Below are 22568 nucleotides of genomic sequence, written 5' to 3' on the forward strand. Positions count from 1 at the left end.
GTAGCGCTAGACGGTGAAAAGCATATATATAATTATAATAAAGTTACAATAAATTAAGTTAATATATAATTATATATACAGTACCTAATTTATATATAATTATATGTACAGACAAAACTAAACTCAATTTACCCACCTAAACTGTCCGTAGAGTGGCGCTGGATGGTGGGAAAGTAGTTCGGCTGCCCGATGACGTTTTACATAATTATTGGAGTTTTTTACCGTTGTGTACGGATACCGCCACAATTTTTTCGCCGTCTTATAGGAATCGTAATTATAGAAACCAGCCTTATTGGGGGATCTACTGTATAATTAACTATACTAATAATCCATTATGTGAGAACCTGCATCTGGAGTGCAGTAAAAAGAAAAAAATTAAATATCAATATTATATTTAACATTAAATAAATGTAAAAGTTTTATATATAAAGATTAACTTATTTCGTTAAACCGTGAAAAGGCAAATAAAGGCAAATTTTTATCTTTCCATCTTTACATTTTCTCTGATGGAAAGGATGTTGAAGTTCTTTCCAGAATGACAGATAATCTAATATGATTTCATTAAAAGCCTGCCCGATTGGCTAGAATATATGTATAAGAAAAGCACAGTAACCTCTTTCAAGGCTGCTTTCAGGTCACCCTAAACAGCCATAGTTTAAATCATACTTGTCTGTGCGAGAAGTTACTCGAATTCCTTACCTGATGATAGAACACCGATCCAGCCTCCGAATTAAAGGTTCTCAACCTGACAATAATTTACTAATTTAGCAATGCAGTCGAACTCTTAATAAGTCGTAATACCTTGTATGATTAATTAATACTTACTCTCGTAATATCTATAATAATTATAAATAATTCTGTAGAATATTATGGAGTTAATATATAATTTCAATTTTGCTCATACAATATAACAAAAGCAACTATTGTTACATCTATCAAATAAGCTAATATGGAAGCTAAAACATTACGGATTTCCGGATAGCCTAAGTAGTAATACATCTGCACGGTAATTAAAAGGTGCCGGTTCGTTCCAACTCTACTTAAATTTTATATTACACAGTAGTTAACGTTAAATTAAATTATTCAAAGTACACGCAGCATGACATCATGAATGACTTCTTCATATAATGACAATGAAAATTTTAGGTAAATCCTTTAATTATTAACAGATGTCGAATTTGGTTTTAAATGGAAGTAGTAACAGTTTTGTAATTATTAGAAATAATCTGTTAATATTCTTTTTAAATTTTTACAGAATATTTTATTATTGTGTATCTAAGCAAAATCTTGCACAATATTTCTCTGTTTCCAAAGAATTTTTCATACAACGAATTAAGAAACAACAGAGTTAAATATTTATTTATATGAATTCTGTACCGTTCACGCAATAAATCTAAAACAATTTCCACACACTTTTATTTTTCTTATTTTATTTATTGATTTTCACATACACATTTTTATACAATCAATACAGATGATCAGATAACTACAAGTATACCAATAATAAAATTTTTCTCGATAAACGGTGCAGAAAAGTGATAGACGTGGACCGGGTAAAATAGATTGATGAAAAACGACACAACAACGAACTTTCCAATTCTGTGGTTGTGTCGCTTTCCAAGTAAAAACCCGCGATCCGAAACAAATATTTAATGCTTTTTATCCACTTGGTTGTGACCAAGTGGATAAAAAGCATTAAAGGCAATCAGTTACACGCAATCAGTAAAAGAAAATTCTTCTTTTTGGCCAAAAAAGATGAAACTCAACCACAGAAGCCACCGGTAAAACAATTGAGAAGCAGCTTCAAATTTTAAAACAGATTAACAAACATTTCTTTTCATTCATTCTTCTGGCCAAAAAAAAAAAAAATCATGTCCATCTGGTTTACCTTACTCAGCACCATCATAGAATGTCTAACAATAGTTTTCTATAACAAACAGACTTCGTATATATTTTTCAATATTTATGACATTACGTGTTATTTTTCACAATACTTAAAATATTTCATAGCAAATATAATGAAATCAAATTTCCCATGAATCAATAAGAATATTTTTAATACACTTAATCTCATTTTTCTCGAATCGAATAAGGTATTTTTTCAATAAACAAACAGAGTTGCAGTTTCGTTTCATTTACGGTTCAGTTGCGGAGATGTTTTTCAGATTCAAAAGCCCCGAATATATGGAATGAAGAGCATTGGCCATCTGCAAATAAAACTACTTATAAATAATTGAAACAATGAATAATCAATATAAAAATATACCTTTATTGGAAACTTTTGGGTTACGTAGAAATAGCCATCAAATGATATCCGGAGTGACACTTTTCCAAATCTCTTCATGAAATTTAGTATCTATGAAGTAATAAGTGGTAAAATGATTAATTATATACATAGATATTTTAAATTAATTGGCATAAATAATAATGCTTATATAATAATGTTTAGAATAAAAACTAAGTAATTAAATTTCGAATAATCTGCAATAATAAAATAATCAGTTGGTACTTTTCAGTTTTTTTTTTCATACAAACAAAACGAACTGCATAAAAAACAAAGAGAAATTTCATGAAAAATTAAACAAATTTAAACGAACATATATGAGTTCCGGAATTACTGAATAAATTTTTAACAAAATACGTTTCACTAATTCTTTACCAGTGGCCAAGTGAAGAAAACCACCGAACATTGGAAGTGGGTTTGTGGTTTCGCGGTTTCGAGTCGACCCAACGATCTCACCATGAGAATTTTTCCGGGTATTCGTCACGTTAGTAAGACTTCAATACGACCAGATATGCTTAAAAAAAACTCACGTTAAGCATTTCTGACAACGGAAAACAATTGCAATAAACTACATAAGTTATTCTCCTGTGTCCTGATTCGAAAACGCCGACCATAACCTGAATCTAAAGCCACAGAATATCACACAATAAACGTTATGGCCAACCTTTAGCTTTCGTTCAAGTGTTAAATCACACATCGAGAATCTTCGAATGTCTTGAAAAGACGTCTGCATCTGAAATATCGAAATTAAGTAATTACCATTTATTATCTTCATAAATAATTATTATTGTTGTAATTTTCTTACAGCTGATGTACAGGAAGATAACATGAAACCTATTAAAATGCAAAATATAGATGACACCATAGCGCAAAAATATATAGCCATCATTACATATAATTTTAAATTATAAAATATGCATACATAAAAAAGTAAATATGTTTCAAATAAAAGACAAAAATATATTAGATTGATCAGTGGATTAATCCATTTATTAAAGATTTTCAGGAATTCCCATAGATTTGCGTATCGCAGGATCAATTTTTCTAATTTCTTATTCAACTCCTTTTCGTACAATTTTAACAAATACAGTTCTTTGGATAATTGTATAAAACCTTTTTCTGCAATCAATAAAATGATGCAAAGCAAAAGAAATGTATGAGCCGTGTATCCAATAATAAATACGACGGTAAGCGTGACTTGGATATTACAAAATAATAATTCTTCATTAGAATACTTATTTTCGTAATAATACGGATAAAAAACAATCGTGACCAACGACACAAAGATTAGCACGGATCCAGCTATACAAGTTAATATTATTATCCAGCTTTTACGTATTAAACTATATAGTTTAGCATCTGGAAAATATTCGTTTTGTTCTATTTTGTGAATAGAAACAAACTTGTTTATTTTTAAAAAACTGAATACTATAGCTGTATTAAGTACAGGGATATAAATATTGAGTTTCAAGACGTAGTCTAATTCTGCAAGTGAAAATATAAATGAGCAAGGAAATCGATAAGTAGATTCTGGGATCATCTGAACGAGTAAAAGAATGAATTGTATCCAAAGCACACATTCGATGAAAGTCACATATATACTTTTTAAAATTTTACAAGGATATGATATTTTTTCAGATTTGCACGAACAAGTTTGAAAGAGTTCCCCACCGAATATAATAAAAGTTGATGAGATCGGTTTCAGATAACAACGAATACAAAATGCATTTTCTATATTATCAGACATTTGTGAAACTTATGTTTTCACAGTTTATTTTCTAATGGAAATATAATTCTTTAAGGGCTTTATGAAAACTGTTCGAACTGGGAAGGCTTTCAAGTTGAGATGTAATACAGAAATGCAACTGTTACTACGTAATCGTAATTGTACTTTGGTATTAATTTCGTTATTAAAATGCAATTTATCTGTACATTCCCTAATGTATGTTATATAAATGCATAAAATCCTTTTATCGTCCATTAATATTCATACAGTTTGTAAAGAAACAAAGCTCGTAATATCAAATAAACAGCGACACATTACTGTCACTTGTATAAAAGTGTATTGAAATGTATATTACACTACTGTATATCCACGTACGAAAACTAATAAGTATAATATGCCAGGATTACCAGAGTGGTAGGCTATTACTCTATTCACTCCACTCATTTCAGATCACTTTTACTTATCTTAAGCACAATGGATTTGTGATTGTTATATCTGACTAATTAACATACAATGTTTTTAAAAATAACTTTATTTGCTATATTTTTATATCCATATAAACAGTTTGTCCTTTTAATTTCTGTTTACCATTAAACATAACAACCATTGATATTAACGAATTATACATTAGTTTTATCATAATTATCTTAATAGCGCATTTCATAATGATTATGGATCTCATAGTTTACATTCAAATGTTTACTTACAAAACATTCTAACTAAAGATAAAATGTACTGTATTAAACTAAACGTATTAGTAAAAATATTTCAGTTCGTAAGACGTTTATATAGCTAATGGATCTATATTAAATTAATGCGTCGATAAATATTTATTGTAGACTTATAGATTGCACGAATTTGGCACGGTTTGTATCGTGACGAAATTCGAAAATCAATGAAATGCTCGAAACATGGATAAACTGTACAATGGTTGCCTGATTTTGTAGTACATATCTTAATACAGTAAGTTCAATCTAAAAGTCTACAATACTATATTTATCCACGCATTAATTTAATATAGATCCATTAGCTTTATACACATCTTACGTATCTGAAATATTCGTAGTAATACATTTAGTTTCATAGAGTACATTCTGTCTTCTGTTAAAATGTTTTGTATGTAAACATTCGAATGTAAACTATGAAATCAATGGATATAAGAATATAACAGATAAAGTTATTTTTAAAAACATTGTATATAAATTACTAAGACATAACAATCACATATCCACTGTGGTTAAACTAAGTAAAAGTGATGTGAAATGAGTAGAGTGAATAGAGTGATAGCCTACCACACTGGAAAATTCAGAAGCCAAAATTGGAATTTTTCGTACGTGGCAATACAGTAGTGTAATATACATTACAATACTACTTTTATATAAGTGACAGAAATGTGTCGCTGTTTATTTGATATTACGAGCTTTGTTTCTTTACAAACTGTATGAATATTAATGGACGATAAAAGGATTTTATGCATTTATATAACATACATTAGGGAATGTACAGATAAATTGCATTTTAATAACGAAACCAATACCAGTACAATTACGATTACGTAGTAACAGTTGCATTTCTGTATTACATCTCGACTTGAAAGCCTTCCCAGTTCGAACAGTTTTCATAACGCGCTTAAAGCATTATACAGTGGTACCTCAGGTTACGAACGCCCCAGCATACGAAATTTTCAGGATACGACATGAAATTCGAACATATTTTTGCTCCACGATACGAACAAAAACTCACCATACGACGTTACATTAGTTCGCATTTTTCATTTGTTTTTCTTACTACAGTTATTTTTTTNAAAAAATATCATACCCTTGTAAAATTATAAAAAATATATATGTGAGCTTCATCGAATGTGTGCTTTGGATACAATTCATTCTTTTACTCGTTCAGATGATCCCAGAATCTACTTATCGATTTCTTTGCTCATTTATATTTTCACTTGCAGAATTAGACCACGTCTTGAAACTCAATATTTATATCCCTGTACTTAATACAGCTATAGTATTCAGTTTTTTAAAAATAAACAAGTTTGTTTCTATTCACAAAATAGAACAAAACGAATATTTTCCAGATGCTAAACTATATAGTTTAATACGTAAAAGCTGGATAATAATATTAACTTGTATAGCTGGATCCGTGCTATTTTTTGCGTCGTTGGTCACGATTGTTTTTCATCCGTATTATTACGAAAACAAGTATTCTAATAAAGAGATATTATTTTGTAATATCCAGGTCACGCTTACTGTCGTATTCCTTAGTGGATACGCATTACATACATTTCTTTTGATTTGCATCATTTTATTGTTTGCAGAAAAAGGTTTTTTACAATTATCCAAAGAACTGTATTTGTTAAGATTATACTAAAACGAGTTGAATAACAAATTAGAAAAATTGATCCTGCGACACGCAAATCTATGGGAATTCCTGAAAAGCTTCAATAGATGGATTAATCCAGTGATTAATATAATATATTTTAATCTTTTATTTCAAACATGTTTATTTTATTATGTATGCATATTTTATAATTTAAAATTATATGTAAAGATGAATGTATTTTTTTGCGCTATGGGAACCTCCACATTTTGCATTTTAATAGGTTTCATGTTATCTTCTTGTACATCAGCGGTAAGAAAATTAAAACAATATTAATTATTTATGAAGCTAATATATAATAATTACTTAATTTCGATATTTCAGATGCAGACGTCTTTTCAAGACATTCGAAGATTCTCGATGTGTGATTTAACACTTGAACAAAAGCTAAAGGTTGATGATGATATTTATTGTATGATATTTCGTGGCTTAAGATTAAGGTTATAATCGGCGTTTTCGAATCAGGAGAAACAAAAATAAATTATATAACTTATTTCAATAGTTATCTGTTGTTCGAATACGACACATGGGATATTTCCAGAGTCCGAAATGCTTAACGTGAAGTCTTTTAAACATATCTGGTCCTATTTAAGTGTTAGTAACGTGACGAATACTCGGAGAAATCCTCACAGCCACCTCGTTAGGTAGACACGAAACCACAAACCTACTTTCAATTTTTAATATTAAAATAAAGAATTAGTCAAATGTATCTTTGTAAAAAAATGTATTTACTGCTTTTGAAACTCAAATATATTCGTTTAATTTTTCATAAAATTTTTACTGTTGTTTACGCAGTTCGGTTTGTTTCTATGGAAAAAAACTGAAAAATACCAACTGATTATTTTATAATTGCAGATTATTCGATATTTATTTACTTATTTCTATTCTAAAAACTATTTTTTAAACATCATTATTTGTGGCTATTATTTAAAAAATCTATGTTTATAATTAATCATTTCATTACTTCTCACTTATAGATACTAGATTTCATGAAGAGATTTGGGAAAGTGTCACTCCGGATATCATTTGATGGCTATTTCTACGTAACCCAAAAGTTTCCAATAAAGGTATATTTTCATATTGATTATCATTGTTTCAATAATTTATAAATAATTTTATTTGCAGATGGCCAATGCTCTTCATTCCATATATTCGGGACTTTTGAATCTGAAAAACATCTCTGCAACTAAACCGTAAATAAAACGAAACTGGAACTCTGTTCCTTTATTAAAAAATAAATTATTGGATTCCAGATAAATGAGATTAAGTGTATTAAAATATTCTTATTCATAGGAAATGTGAAATGATTATGAAATATGTTAAGTATTGTGAAAAATAACAGGTAATGTCATAAATATTGTAAGATAATCGATGATGGTGCTGAGTAATCTAAACTAGTTGGACAGCATTTTTTTTTTCTTTTTGTGGCTGGAAGAATTAATAGAAAGAAATGTTCGTGAGTGTGTTTTAAAACTTTAAGCAGTTTCTCAATTGTGTTATTGGTGGCCTCGGTGGTTCAGTTTCATTTTCTTTGGTTACAAAGAATTTCCTTTTACTGATTGCGTGTAACAGTGACCAAGTGAATTAGAAATACTTAATAATTTTTATACACTAGGATTTTTTTTCTTCACCATCTCACGTTTTGATTTTTACGTTTCTTTGCATGTGTAACATATAAATAAAGCATCTCTCGCAAAGAAAGCTTTCTAAGTAGGCACATTTCAAACTGGACAGTTCGTTGATGTGTATCCTTACTTCAATCCAATTCACCAGGTCTACGTCAGTCATTTTCTGAACCGTTTATCGAAAAAAATTTTACTATTTGTAGATATCTGTATACCCTTCTTATTGTATTGATTGTGTAAAAATGTGTATGTGAAAATCTTTAAATAAAGTAAGAAAAAATGTGTGTAGAAATTGTTTTGGATTTATTGTATAAACGGTACAAAATTTATATAAATAAATATATTTAAAAGCGTTGTTCATTTATTTGTTGTATGAAGAATTCTATACAAACTCAGAGTAATACTGTGCAAAGTCTGGTTTACATACACAATGTGAAAATTTTTCGTAAAAATTAAAAATAGCAAAAAATATTAACAGATGTTTTTAATAATAGATAAATTGTTATTATTGTGAAATAAACCGCGGGTCAGGGATCAATCTCCCACTGACCACTTACTCGGCAACAGGTTGATAAAACCCGATCTCGGCGTCGTTGGATGGCTAGGAGGGCAGTTCGAGTGGGAGGGAGGTGAGCAAGTTGATAGGCGTCCTTAAAATGTCAGGAAACAGGTTTAAAACTAAACAAGCATTTATTATATACTCAACTAAGCACTACAAGAGGTTAAAAGTGGTTATCTCTACATAAATTCGAGCACGAATTCTCGAGTTCGAGAGAGAGCGCTTACAAATCCTATATACCCCAAAATACCTGTCGGTGGCAGGGCGAATTGGCGAACGTTCAGGGTGTGGTGTCTTCCATTCGAGATCCTCTCTCTATAGCTGGATCGGGTCCGCTGAATGGAGGCTCGCTATTAAAAAATATAAATTAATTTAGCATGTTTATATGGCGTCATACGAGGGTTTGGTACAATTTCAACTCACGTTTAAAATCTTAATTGGCATATTTATAATTGAGTAGACTCGAGTAATTCTAATATACAATACCAAAATTTATTGCAGGAAACCTAGCCTTCTGCCAAACATAAGTCGGGAATACTTGGTTTAATTCATAAAATATCTAAATCGTATTCTTTAAATTATATTAAAAATAACCAAAGTTGAAAATCGTTCAGTCAGAAAGGAATTTAGCTTCATTCCTTAACACAACACTTCTAACTTCAATTTAATGTAATTGGTTTCTATACGTTTCATTATTGGAGATTTGTGCAAATTCATTAGTTATAATGTGCTAAGTTTCGTTCAATTTGTTTTCAAAAATTTATATTGTACTATTCAATAATTCTCTATTTCAATTTTTTTAAGGTTAACGAAATCGAAAATAATATGTGAATACATTAGTAGGTACGCTACTCAGAAAACCTTTCGATTTTTGCTTCCAGGGTAATTAATTTACTACATGTAACAATACTTATCACACACAGTGCGAAATGTGAACATCTATGAGCTGTCCGCCATACCCAACTGACGTACGTTTCACACCAAAATGAAAAATAATTAAATNTCACACATCGAGAATCTTCGAATGTCTTGAAAAGACGTCTGCATCTGAAATATCGAAATTAAGTAATTATTATATATTAGCTTCATAAATAATTAATATTGTTTTAATTTTCTTACCGCTGATGTACAAGAAGATAACATGAAACCTATTTATTGGAGATTTGTGCAAATTCATTAGTTATAATGTGCTAAGTTTCATTCAATTTGTTTTCAAAAATTTATATTGTACTATTTAATAATTTTCAAAATACTATGTAAATAAATCAGTAGTTACGCTACTCAGAAAACCTTTCGATTTTTGCTTCCAGGCAAATTAATTTACTACATGTAACCATACTTACCACACACAATGCGAAATGTGAACATCTATGAACCGTCCGCCATACTCAACTGACATACGCTTCACACCAAAATGTAAAAAAATTCAATTTATTTATTTAAAATGATTAAATTTTATACGCGTTGGTAATTTAACTGTACATGACTCTACGAAATTAGCACATTTTTCATTAATAAACTAAAAAGTGCGTCGATGAATCGGGGTAAATACTTTGATTATTAACATATGTCGAATTTGATTTCAAATCAAATTGTACACGTTTCAAATGAAAGTATTGAAATGTGTAATGTGAGACAGCGGATTTTTGCGGGTCTTTTAAAAAAATTTGAATTTTCTTGTTAATTAACTTCGGAAAAAACCCGAAGATTTTGTACTAGATCGGATTACACCGATCGTATCACAACTCGCTGAGGAAGTTTACAGTTAGGTGTGAAAAATACACCGTCATCGTCAACAAGAATCGATGACTTGTCAGCTCTCGCACGAAAAAGTATATAAGCTCGATTCTCCGTAACCTCAGGGTGATTCGTCATAGGAAGTTGTACTTAGTAATAGTGTCACCGAAACTCTCGAGCCTCCATTCAGCGGACCCGATCCAGCTATAGAGAGAGGATCTCGAATGGAAGACACCACACCCTGAACGTTCGCCAATTCGCCCTGCCACCGACAGGTATTTTGGGGTATATAGGATTTGTAAGCGCTCTCTCTCGAACTCGAGAATTCGTGCTCGAATTTATGTAGTGATAACCACTTTTAACCTCTTGTAGTGCTTAGTTGAGTATATAATAAATGCTTGTTTAGTTTTAAACCTGTTTCCTGACATTTTAAGGACGCCTATCAACTTGCTCACCTCCCTCCCACTCGAACTTCCCTCCTAGCCATCCAACGACGCCGAGATCGGGTTTTATCAACCTGTTGCCGAGTAAGTGGTCAGTGGGAGATTGATCCCTGACCCGCGGTTTATTTCACAGTAATAACAATTTATCTATTATTAAAAACATCTGTTAATATTTTTTGCTATTTTTAATTTTTACGAAAAATTTTCATATTGTGTATGTAAACCAGACTTTGCACAGTATTACTCTGAGTTTGTATAGAATTCTTCATACAACAAATAAATGAACAACGCTTTTAAATATATTTATTTATATAAATTTTGTACCGTTTATACAATAAATCCAAAACAATTTCTACACACATTTTTTCTTACTTTATTTAAAGATTTTCACATACACATTTTTACACAATCAATACAATAAGAAGGGTATACAGATATCTACAAATAGTAAAATTTTTTTCGATAAACGGTTCAGAAAATGACTGACGTAGACCTGGTGAATTGGATTGAAGTAAGGATACACATCAACGAACTGTCCAGTTTGAAATGTGCCTACTTAGAAAGCTTTCTTTGCGAGAGATGCCCTATTTATATGTTACACATGCAAAGAAACGTAAAAATCAAAACGTGAGATGGTGAAGAAAAAAAATCCTAGTGTATAAAAATTATTAAGTATTTCTAATTCACTTGGTCACTGTTACACGCAATCAGTAAAAGGAAATTCTTTGTAACCAAAGAAAATGAAACTGAACCACCGAGGCCACCAATAACACAATTGAGAAACTGCTTAAAGTTTTAAAACACACTCACGAACATTTCTTTCTATTAATTCTTCCAGCCACAAAAAGAAAAAAAAAATGCTGTCCAACTAGTTTAGATTACTCAGCACCATCATCGATTATCTTACAATATTTATGACATTACCTGTTATTTTTCACAATACTTAACATATTTCATAATCAGTTCACATTTCCTATGAATAAGAATATTTTAATACACTTAATCTCATTTATCTGGAATCCAATAATTTATTTTTTAATAAAGGAACAGAGTTCCAGTTTCGTTTTATTTACGGTTTAGTTGCAGAGATGTTTTTCAGATTCAAAAGTCCCGAATATATGGAATGAAGAGCATTGGCCATCTGCAAATAAAATTATTTATAAATTATTGAAACAATGATAATCAATATGAAAATATACCTTTATTGGAAACTTTTGGGTTACGTAGAAATAGCCATCAAATGATATCCGGAGTGACACTTTCCCAAATCTCTTCATGAAATTTAGTATCTATTAAGTGAGAAGTAATGAAATGATTAATTATAAACATAGATTTTTTAAATAATAGCCACAAATAATGATGTTTAAAAAATAGTTTTTAGAATAGAAATAAGTAAATAAATATCGAATAATCTGCAATTATAAAATAATCAGTTGGTATTTTTCAGTTTTTTTCCATAGAAACAAACCGAACTGCGTAAACAACAGTAAAAATTTTATGAAAAATTAAACGAATATATTTGAGTTTCAAAAGCAGTAAATACATTTTTTTACAAAGATACATTTGACTAATTCTTTATTTTAATACTAAAAATTGAAAGTAGGTTTGTGGTTTCGTGTCTACCCAACGAGATGGCTGTGAGGATTTCTCCGAGTATTCGTCACGTTACTAACACTTAAATAGGACCAGATATGTTTAAAAGACTTCACGTTAAGCATTTCGGACTCTGGAAATATCCCATGTGTCGTATTCGAACAACAGATAACTATTGGAATAAGTTATATAATTTATTTTTGTTTCTCCTGATTCGAAAACGCCGATTATAACCTTAATCTTAAGCCACGAAATATCATACAATAAATATCATCATCAACCTTTAGCTTTTGTTCAAGTGTTAAATCACACATCGAGAATCTTCGAATGTCTTGAAAAGACGTCTGCATCTGAAATATCGAAATTAAGTAATTATTATATATTAGCTTCATAAATAATTAATATTGTTTTAATTTTCTTACCGCTGATGTACAAGAAGATAACATGAAACCTATTAAAATGCAAAATGTGGAGGTTCCCATAGCGCAAAAAAATACATTCATCTTTACATATAATTTTAAATTATAAAATATGCATACATAATAAAATAAACATGTTTGAAATAAAAGATTAAAATATATTATATTAATCACTGGATTAATCCATCTATTGAAGCTTTTCAGGAATTCCCATAGATTTGCGTGTCGCAGGATCAATTTTTCTAATTTGTTATTCAACTCGTTTTAGTATAATCTTAACAAATACAGTTCTTTGGATAATTGTAAAAAACCTTTTTCTGCAAACAATAAAATGATGCAAATCAAAAGAAATGTATGTAATGCGTATCCACTAAGGAATACGACAGTAAGCGTGACCTGGATATTACAAAATAATATCTCTTTATTAGAATACTTGTTTTCGTAATAATACGGATGAAAAACAATCGTGACCAACGACGCAAAAAATAGCACGGATCCAGCTATACAAGTTAATATTATTATCCAGCTTTTACGTATTAAACTATATAGTTTAGCATCTGGAAAATATTCGTTTTGTTCTATTTTGTGAATAGAAACAAACTTGTTTATTTTTAAAAAACTGAATACTATAGCTGTATTAAGTACAGGGATATAAATATTGAGTTTCAAGACGTGGTCTAATTCTGCAAGTGAAAATATAAATGAGCAAGGAAATCGATAAGTAGATTCTGGGATCATCTGAACGAGTAAAAGAATGAATTGTATCCAAAGCACACATTCGATGAAGCTCACATATATATTTTTTATAATTTTACAAGGGTATGATATTTTTTGAGATTTGCATGAACATGTTTGAAACAATTCCCCACCGAATATAATAAAAGTTGACGAGATCGGTTTCAGATAACAACAAATACAAAATTCATTTTTTATATTATCAGACATTTCTAAAGCCTTGTGTTTTCACAGAATATTTTCTAATCGAAATACAGTGGTACCTCAGGATACGAAATTAATCCGTTCCGAAACTGAGATCATATCATGAAAATGTCGTAAGGTGGATCATCTTTTCCCATACGATTACATGTAAAACCAAATAATTCGTTCCAACGCGAAAAACATACTCAAATTAAAGCCAAGTAATACATTTAAAAAAATAACTGTAGTAAGAAAAACAAATGAAAAATGCGAACTAATGTAACGTCGTATGGTGAGTTTTTGTTCGTATCGTGGAGCAAAAATATGTTCGAATTTCATGTCGTATCCTGAAAATTTCGTATGCTGGGGCGTTCGTAACCTGAGGTACCACTGTATAATGCTTTAAGCGCGTTATGAAAACTGTTCGAACTGGGAAGGCTTTCAAGTCGAGATGTAATACAGAAATGCAACTGTTACTACGTAATCGTAATTGTACTGGTATTGGTTTCGTTATTAAAATGCAATTTATCTGTACATTCCCTAATGTATGTTATATAAATGCATAAAATCCTTTTATCGTCCATTAATATTCATACAGTTTGTAAAGAAACAAAGCTCGTAATATCAAATAAACAGCGACACATTTCTGTCACTTATATAAAAGTAGTATTGTAATGTATATTACACTACTGTATTGCCACGTACGAAAAATACCAATTTTGGCTTCTGAATTTTTCAGTGTGGTAAACTATCACTCTATTCACTCTACTCATTTCACATCACTTTTACTTAGTTTAACCACAGTGGATATGTGATTGTTATGTCTTAGTAATTTATATACAATGTTTTTAAAAATAACTTTATCTGTTATATTCTTATATCCATTGATTTCATAGTTTACATTCGAATGTTTACATACAAAACATTTTAACAGAAGACAGAATGTACTCTATGAAACTAAATGTATTACTACGAATTTTTCTGATACTTAAGATGTGTATAAAGCTAATGGATCTATATTAAATTAATGCGTGGATAAATATAGTATTGTAGACTTTTAGATTGAACTTACTGTATTAACAAAATTATATATTTTCGGTGCTTTTAGAAACATATTTTCCTTCTATATCTGTGAGATTAGAGGGGCGGTTTCGCTGATTTTAGCACGCTTTGTATCGTGACGAAATTCGAACACTACTTCAATGCTCGAAACATGAACAAACTGTGCCATGTTTACCTGATTTTATAGTACACCTCTTAATAAAATTGAAGGCACAAACTTTCTTTACATACATGCACACATTTATATACAAGGTGTATCAGGATGACGTTTTGAAAATTTAAGGGATTGTAAAGGATGATATTTGAAACATTACGATATAAGAAATCTATAGCCGGAAATGTAATATAAAGATTCTACAGCATTTCACACGTTCTATGCAGTTGGTATGCTGAATGAAACAGCAGAATACAGTATTTATGACAAGTTTTATAGACAAAACAGTAGAGCACAATCAAACTGTACATCGAATTAGTGGCTGCACTACTTTAGAGTAAATGTTCAATGTGACGACCACCAACTTCGTCACATAAAGTGCCATGTTCCCCTTTGAAAGACGACAAGACTTAATTAAACTGGCTCAGTTAAACCACTGTACTTGTTTGTTTACAGTCTTCCATCCGCAGCAATAACATGATGTCAATGGACAGAAGGCTAGCTATCAACGTGAAGGGCAGTCAAGGACTTTCTCTTAGTAGAAACTTCAGTTCAAATTTCCGGCCTCAGGCTCCTCATATCAAAACGTTCAAAATTGCATTTTTTACAATCCCTTAAAGTTTTAAAACGTCATTCTGATACACCCGATATATACATAACAAAGGAAAGTATTGAAATCGTATCAAATTAAATGATTTAAGTTTTCTGCAAATGTCCACGTTTTGAGCCGTCTTGAATTCAAAAACGTCAAAAACACAGCAAAAAAATCTCGTGAATATGTGTTTGTCTGTAGATGCGCCGGTGTGCATTGTGTTGTAATATCTCATAATGGGGTAGAAATTAAAGGTTATGTGGAAGTTAAAATTATTCAAAAATCTCGTGTGATAGATTGAAAAGTATAGCCGTGTCTCGTGTTTTTCTTTCATTTTCTTCTAAAGTTTACAAATCAATATTTATTTAAAAAAGATATAGAGCAATGAGGTGGTCAGTATACATGAAAAATATAGTGGCAGATTATCAGTGAGGTTTTCGTAATAACAGATCAACTATACAGTAGATCAAATCTGCACAATACGGTAAATTCTGTAGAAATGCTACGAGTATAATATTGAGATACACCAACTTTTTATTCTCTTTAAAAAAGTTTATGATAGTATTAAAAGAGAAAAAGTTTGGGATTGTCTCCATGAATTGGAAATACCTCAAAAACTTATAAATATAACAAAGTAAACTTTAGAGAAGACAGAAAGCAGAGTTAAGATCCAGGGACATATGTCAAGAGCATTTGGAATAAAAAAGGACTCAAATATGGAGATTCACTTTCTAAGTTTTATTTTACTTAGTATTAGAAGTCGTAATGAGAAAAGTATACAAGGAATTGGATGTAGATGCAGGAGGAACGATTTATAAGAAACATGTACAGTGCTTAGCATTTGCAAATGATATTGTTATATTGCGAAGATTTAAAAAGATAATCGAAAACGCATTTAAAATAATGGATGACATAGTAATAAATAAAGGCCTAACAGTTTATGATGAAAAACAAAATATATGAAGTTAATTTAAAAGATTGTCAGGAGCCAAGTGGACAAATTTTACATATATAGGACCATAAACTTGAACAGGTAAATAAATTTCAATACTTAGGAACTCGGCTAACAGAAAACAACGAAATTTATGAAGAAATAAAGGCAAGAGTGACAGCAGGAAATAGAAGCTATTATACTTTTAAATGAATTCTAACATACCTTGTATAAAGAAATATCAAGATGCAGTAAGATCAGAATATATAAAACTATTATAATGCCAGTAATCATGTATGGCTTTGAGTCTTGGACACTGACAAATAAACATGAAGAACAGTTGAGACGATTTGAGAGGAAGATTTTGAGAAGAATGTATGGGCCAGTACAAGAGGGAGGATAGTGGAGAATAAGAAGTAACTTGAAGATTTATATGAAAATTTTGATATTGTGACAGAAAACAAAAGAGGGAGATTTCGATGGATTGGGCATTTGGAAAGAATGTACCCGGAGAGAAAGGGGTATCAAGTGTATAGAGAAAGACCAGAAATGAGAAGGTTGAGAGGGAGATTACGAAAAAGATGGGATGAAGATGTGGAGGCTGATTTGACAAGGATGGGTCTGAGCTGCTGGAGAATAAAGGCTCAAGATTGAGAGAAATGGATGAAAATCTTGGATGAGGCCAAGGTCCTTCAAGGACTATGAGGGCCAGAGAGAAGAAAAAGAAGAAGCAAAATTAAAAACTGTATTAAATAAAATTCTAAATATATACCCATTTGAAAACAAATTACTTACTTGTTAATTTAAAGTTTATTTAGAATCGTTATTTATTACAAATTACAACATGGTGAGCAGCAGGAAACATTAATAGGGCATTTCGTACATTGTGTTAGGACATATACATTAATTAATAAGAAACAATAGATTTATGAAATTCTCATACTACCATACAGGATTTACAGTAGCAAGCTATATACAACTATATACTTACTTCATTATTTTCATCTATTTTATTAATTTGATCTATTTCGAAGTTTCTTCCATTTCTACGTTTTCACTGAATGTGTGTTGATAAAGACCTGTTGTGCTTATAAGTTTTTGGACAAAATTAACATTTATAATTTCTTTCATCAGAGTTAGACAATATGTGTTCTTTATATCTTGATTTATATGTAAATACTTTTTCACATATTTCACAGATGTACATTTTCTGTTTTTTAAACTTTTAAAATCTTAGATGAGGCCAGTGTCCTTCAGGGACTATGAGTGTCGAAGAGATACATACGTAAATAAATATATAAATGTAGTTGGTTTTGTTTCTTTCATTTGTTCCCTCCGTGCCTGTAAGCAAAGTATTAAAAAAGTATTTAATAAAATTCTAAATATATTCGCATTTAAAAGAAATTATTTACTTAATTATTGTCATTTATTTTAATGTTTATTTTATTTTCGTGTTTCAATTTCATATGTTTTGATAAAGAACTTTTGTTTTTATAATTTTTGGGACACAGTTCGCATTTGTAATTCCTATAATCGGAATGAGAGTATTTATGCTCTTCGTAATGCTATTTACATTGAAATACTTTATTACATACTGCACATATGTGCATTTACTGCTTTTAAAAAATTAGTTGAGTAAAACTAATTTATTATTAGAAAATACTCAGCAAACCACATACAACATAACATACAAATAACACCTTATCCTTGCCGAGTAAATTTTTATTTCATAAAAACAAATTTTTTCAGCCTGATTCACAGGCCATCATCAGGTTGTGAACGAAATTAGAACTAAAATATTCCAAAATAAAATATAAATTCAAAAAATTAAATAACTAACGGAATAACATAAAATAAAATAAATTAAAACAAAAATTAATCGTGTGAAAATATAAAATAAGAATACAAGATAGTTTACTAACAATATTTCTAATAAAATTAAAATTACTAATTTAATTAGTTGGAGTTTATAGTAAATTTTTTAATCACAAACTTCCATGCAGAGGGAAGACTTTCTGCATCCCTCGCATTCAAACATCCTTCATGTAGTTTACTCTTATAAATTTGGATCTTTTTCGCCATCGCCGCCAAAGATGGGTAATATACAGGTTTGATGATGGCTGCACCATTCCATTTGACTACAGAATCTTTAGTCTTTGCCATTTGTGATAGAATTGTTGCAGTGGACTCTTTCCTTATATTATATTTATGGTCTTTGAGTCCAATTTTCAAAATTCTCGTTCTTGGTCTCCCTCTTGGTCTTTTTTCTCTGATCTTTCTCTATACACCTGATACACCGTTCTCTCAAGATCCATCTGTTCTAAATGCCCAATCCAACGAAATATCCTCTTTTATTTAATTTCTGTTACAATATCAGGATTTTCTCATAAATCTTCGATTTGTTTATTACTTCTAATTCTCCACTCTCCTCTATCCTGTACTGGTCCATATATTCTTCTCAGAATTTTTCTTTCAAACCTTCTCAACTGTTCCTCGTGTTTTCTTGTCAGTGTCCAAGTTTCAGAACCATGCATGATTACCGGTCTTATAATAGTTTTATATATTCTAGTGTTACTGCATCTTCATATTTCTTTAGATGTTATAATTCTTCTTAACGTATAATAGCTTTTATTTCTTTCTGTCATTCTTGCCATTATTTCCTCATCAATTTTATACTTTTCCGTTAACTGTGTTCCTAAATATTGAAATTTATTTACTTTTTCGAATTTATGATCCTTTATATGTAGAATTTCTTTCCTTGACCACTGGTATTCTTTCCTTGCTAATTTCATACATTTTGTTTTTTCAACGTTAACTACTAAGTCTTTATCTATAGCTGCGTCATCCATTATTTTAAATGTCTTTTCAATTACTTCTTTAGATCTTCCCCAATATAAGAATATCATCGGCAAATGATAAGCACTGTAAACGTTTATTGAAAACCGTTCCACCTTTATCACATCCATTTCTTCATATACTTTTCTCATTACCACTTCTAAGTGTTTGAGTTCCCTCCTTTATTGCAAATATTCTTGAAATATATCCCTCTATCTTAACCATATCCTCAGTCTTTCCTAAAGTTATTTTTGTAAGATTTATAAGTTTTCGAGGGATTCCCAATTTATGATAAGTTTTTTTGTAATCGATAAAAAGTTGATGTATCTCAATATTGTATTCATAGCATTTCTCACGAATCAATCTTAGTTTAGACATCTGATCTATAGTTGAACTGTTTTTTCTAAAACCTCATTGATAATCTCCCACTGTTTTTTCTATGTATACTGCCAACTTTTTTGCTATTATTTTTGAAAAAAAATTATAAACTATATTCAGTAAAGTTATTCCTCTGTAGTTACCATAATCTAATTTGTCTCCTTTTTTGTGAATTGGGCATATTATTCCTCTATTCCAGCTTTGTGGTATCTGTTCTTTTTCCAGCATTTCCTAACAAGTTTGTCTAACTGCAGTTCCAATGTCACACCTACTTTTATCATTTCCGACACTATTCCCTCCTCTCCAGGAGCTTTGTTGTTCTTTAAAGTTGTTATTGCTCATCTCAATTGTTTTAGTCTTGGATATTCACATCCGCCATTTTGCACTTTCTTCCTCAGAATCTACCTCTAAGGCTTCGTCTATTTTTGTTTCCGTTTGACCGTCTATAGATTCTACTCCATCGTTTAATAGTACTTCAAAATATTCAACCCATCTATCTAGAATTTTTTTATCACTAATGAGCTCTCTTTCTTTTCCTCTACAAAAACCAATTTTTGGTTGAAACCCTTTCTTTTCTTCCTTAATATCCGTATAAAATTTTCTCATTTCATTGATTCTTCTATTTTCCTCTATTTCTTTTAACTTCGCATTTATCCATTCCCTCTTTCTCTTCTTACATAATTTAGATGCCAGTCTTCTCTTCTCTTTGAAATCTTCAATATTGCTTTCAGATTCGTTTTGGATCATCTTTATACTCGCATTTCTTCTTTCCTCTAATGCATTCCTACAATCTAAATCAAACAAACTATTTTTCCTTCTTTTTCTACTACTTCCAAGTACTTCTGCTGCAGTTGCGATGACACTTGATCTTATATCTTTCCACCTTCCTTCGATGTTTCTTGGTCTTTGCCTCCTCTCCTTTGCTTTTATCAGGTTTTGTTCAAGCACCCGCTGATATTTAATTTTGATTTCATTCTGCTTTAGAGATTCAACTTCATATCTTATAGCCCTTTTTGCCCTTCCACTTCTAGGTTTGATTGATACTTTTTGTCTATAGTTTGCCCTCACTAAGTAGTGGTCCATGATCCATGCTACAGTTTGCCCCTCGATAAGATCTTGCATCTGCAATATCAGTAGCATGTCTTGCATCAATAACAATATGGTCAATTCGGTTTCCAGTAGCACCACCCGGTGAAGTCCATGTTCAGTACCTAAATGCATTCTTTTATGAAGAAACATTGTTGTAGTAATCACCATATTATGCCCTGAAGCCAGATCCACTACTCGTTTCCCATTGTCGTTACTATTTTCATGAATGCTATTTCTTCTGATGACTCCTTGATACATTTCTTCTTTTCCGATTTTAGCATTCCAATCCCCAGGCATTAGTTTTATACTATGTTTTGGTACTGTCTCTAGAGCTTCCTCTGACAATAAAATTCATCCTTTACCTCTTCACTCTTCTCCTCCGTAGGTGTATGAATCATTGTGATGTTAAAAAATCTTCCCTTTATACGTATAGTGGCAATCTTTTCATGAATGAATTAACAATGCTAGTGATTACTATTGTTTATTCATAGCACAATACAATATATGTTATATAATCGATTTTACAATATAGGACAGTAACATAAAGTGTTAAACACAAAATACTTGTTTTGTAATGTCCCAAAAATATAGACAAATTTAAACTTTGAGCAATAGTTCATAATATAAATCGATGAAAATTGTTTTAATCTATACTAATACTATAAAGAGGTAATGTTTGTATGTATGTATGTTAGTTTGTATGCAGCAGGTAATCTCCGAAACTACTCATCCGATTTCAAAAATTCTTTCACCAATATTTAGAATGGAACTTCAGGGTGGACATAGGCTGTATATTATTCCGTTAAACGTGGGCGATGGACAGTTTTTTACGGTAAGCCTTACGGAAAAGGTTACCTTAAAGAACTCTGCTTCTATTTATACTATTTTAGATGCGGTTTTTTCCGTTTTTGATTGCGTTTTTATAGAGTACGTCAAGAGAATGTACACTAAGAAGGGATTTTTCGATATTCCCCCCGCGGGGGAGAGGGACAGGATTAAGGCTTACTGTGAAAACTTGCCTTCTATTATACTATTTTAGATGCGGGTTTTTGCGTTTTTGATTGCGTTTTAATANTATTTAGCGATTTTGCAGTTCAGCTTTACCGTTTTTATGGTTCCGATTACCTTGTTGAAAAATTACATTATGATTTGTATTTATCCCGTTACCGATAAATCTGTCTTCATTGTTTAAAAAACCTAAAATAACTTTAGCATGTTTATATGGCGTCATACGAGTTGACAGAAGGAACAAATCTCTAATATTTTATTTATTATTAATATTTTAATGAATGATAAAAATAAAACATATAGCTAATTAATATACAATTATATATGTATTTTAATTTAATCATTCAATGAAATGTCATGCCTGATAAGAGCAAATGGCAACTACTGTGTTCCGGTGTATTGCCAACTCAAATAAATAATTGTGCACTTAAAAAATAATTATAAACTATTGAATCAAATTTATTACTTGCTTAACTTATAAAATGTTTTTAAAAAATTCACCGAACTCTCGAATTTCAGTTGTGGATCATTGGACTCTGTGAACCACTTTGGAAATAAATATCATTATCTACAAATTTATGTATATATGATACATATCAAAATTGTCTGATGGGAGTTTCAACTGTAGGGGAGATCGGGGCAACTTCGGCATGCGGGGCAAGTTTGTCAAGCGCTTTTTTTTAAAAAACAAATTAAAAGGAGACTTTGGTTATAGGTTAGGCAGTTGAGTTTTATTGGTGGCTTGTTGAGTGTAGTGTTTTTATTGTTCTCCAACAAGCGTAGTTGAATTATCAAGCAAATTTTCATTTTCGTTCAATTCCATATAATATTTT

General features: G+C 30.5%; 1 protein-coding gene across 1 annotated transcript; it reads right to left on the reverse strand.

The window, feature by feature from the left end:
• Positions 1–20004: 20004 nt before the first annotated feature.
• Positions 20005–21024, reverse strand: LOC111630160. The gene has a single exon (XM_023374211.1). The coding sequence runs from the start codon at positions 21022–21024 to the stop codon at positions 20005–20007; it is 1020 nt and encodes a 339-aa protein (XP_023229979.1).
• Positions 21025–22568: the final 1544 nt, after the last annotated feature.

The sequence above is a fragment of the Centruroides sculpturatus genome, unplaced genomic scaffold, assembly GCF_000671375.1.
Source record: "Centruroides sculpturatus isolate CEXI.00-Female unplaced genomic scaffold, Cexi_2.0 scaffold521, whole genome shotgun sequence".
NCBI classification, from domain to species: domain Eukaryota; kingdom Metazoa; phylum Arthropoda; class Arachnida; order Scorpiones; family Buthidae; genus Centruroides; species Centruroides sculpturatus.

What these genes read in the sequence shown, in the direction of transcription:
- LOC111630160 (XM_023374211.1), bottom strand. Translation starts at nt 21,024, where the DNA reads ATGCCTGGGGATTGGAATGCTAAAATCGGAAAAGAAGAAATGTATCAA.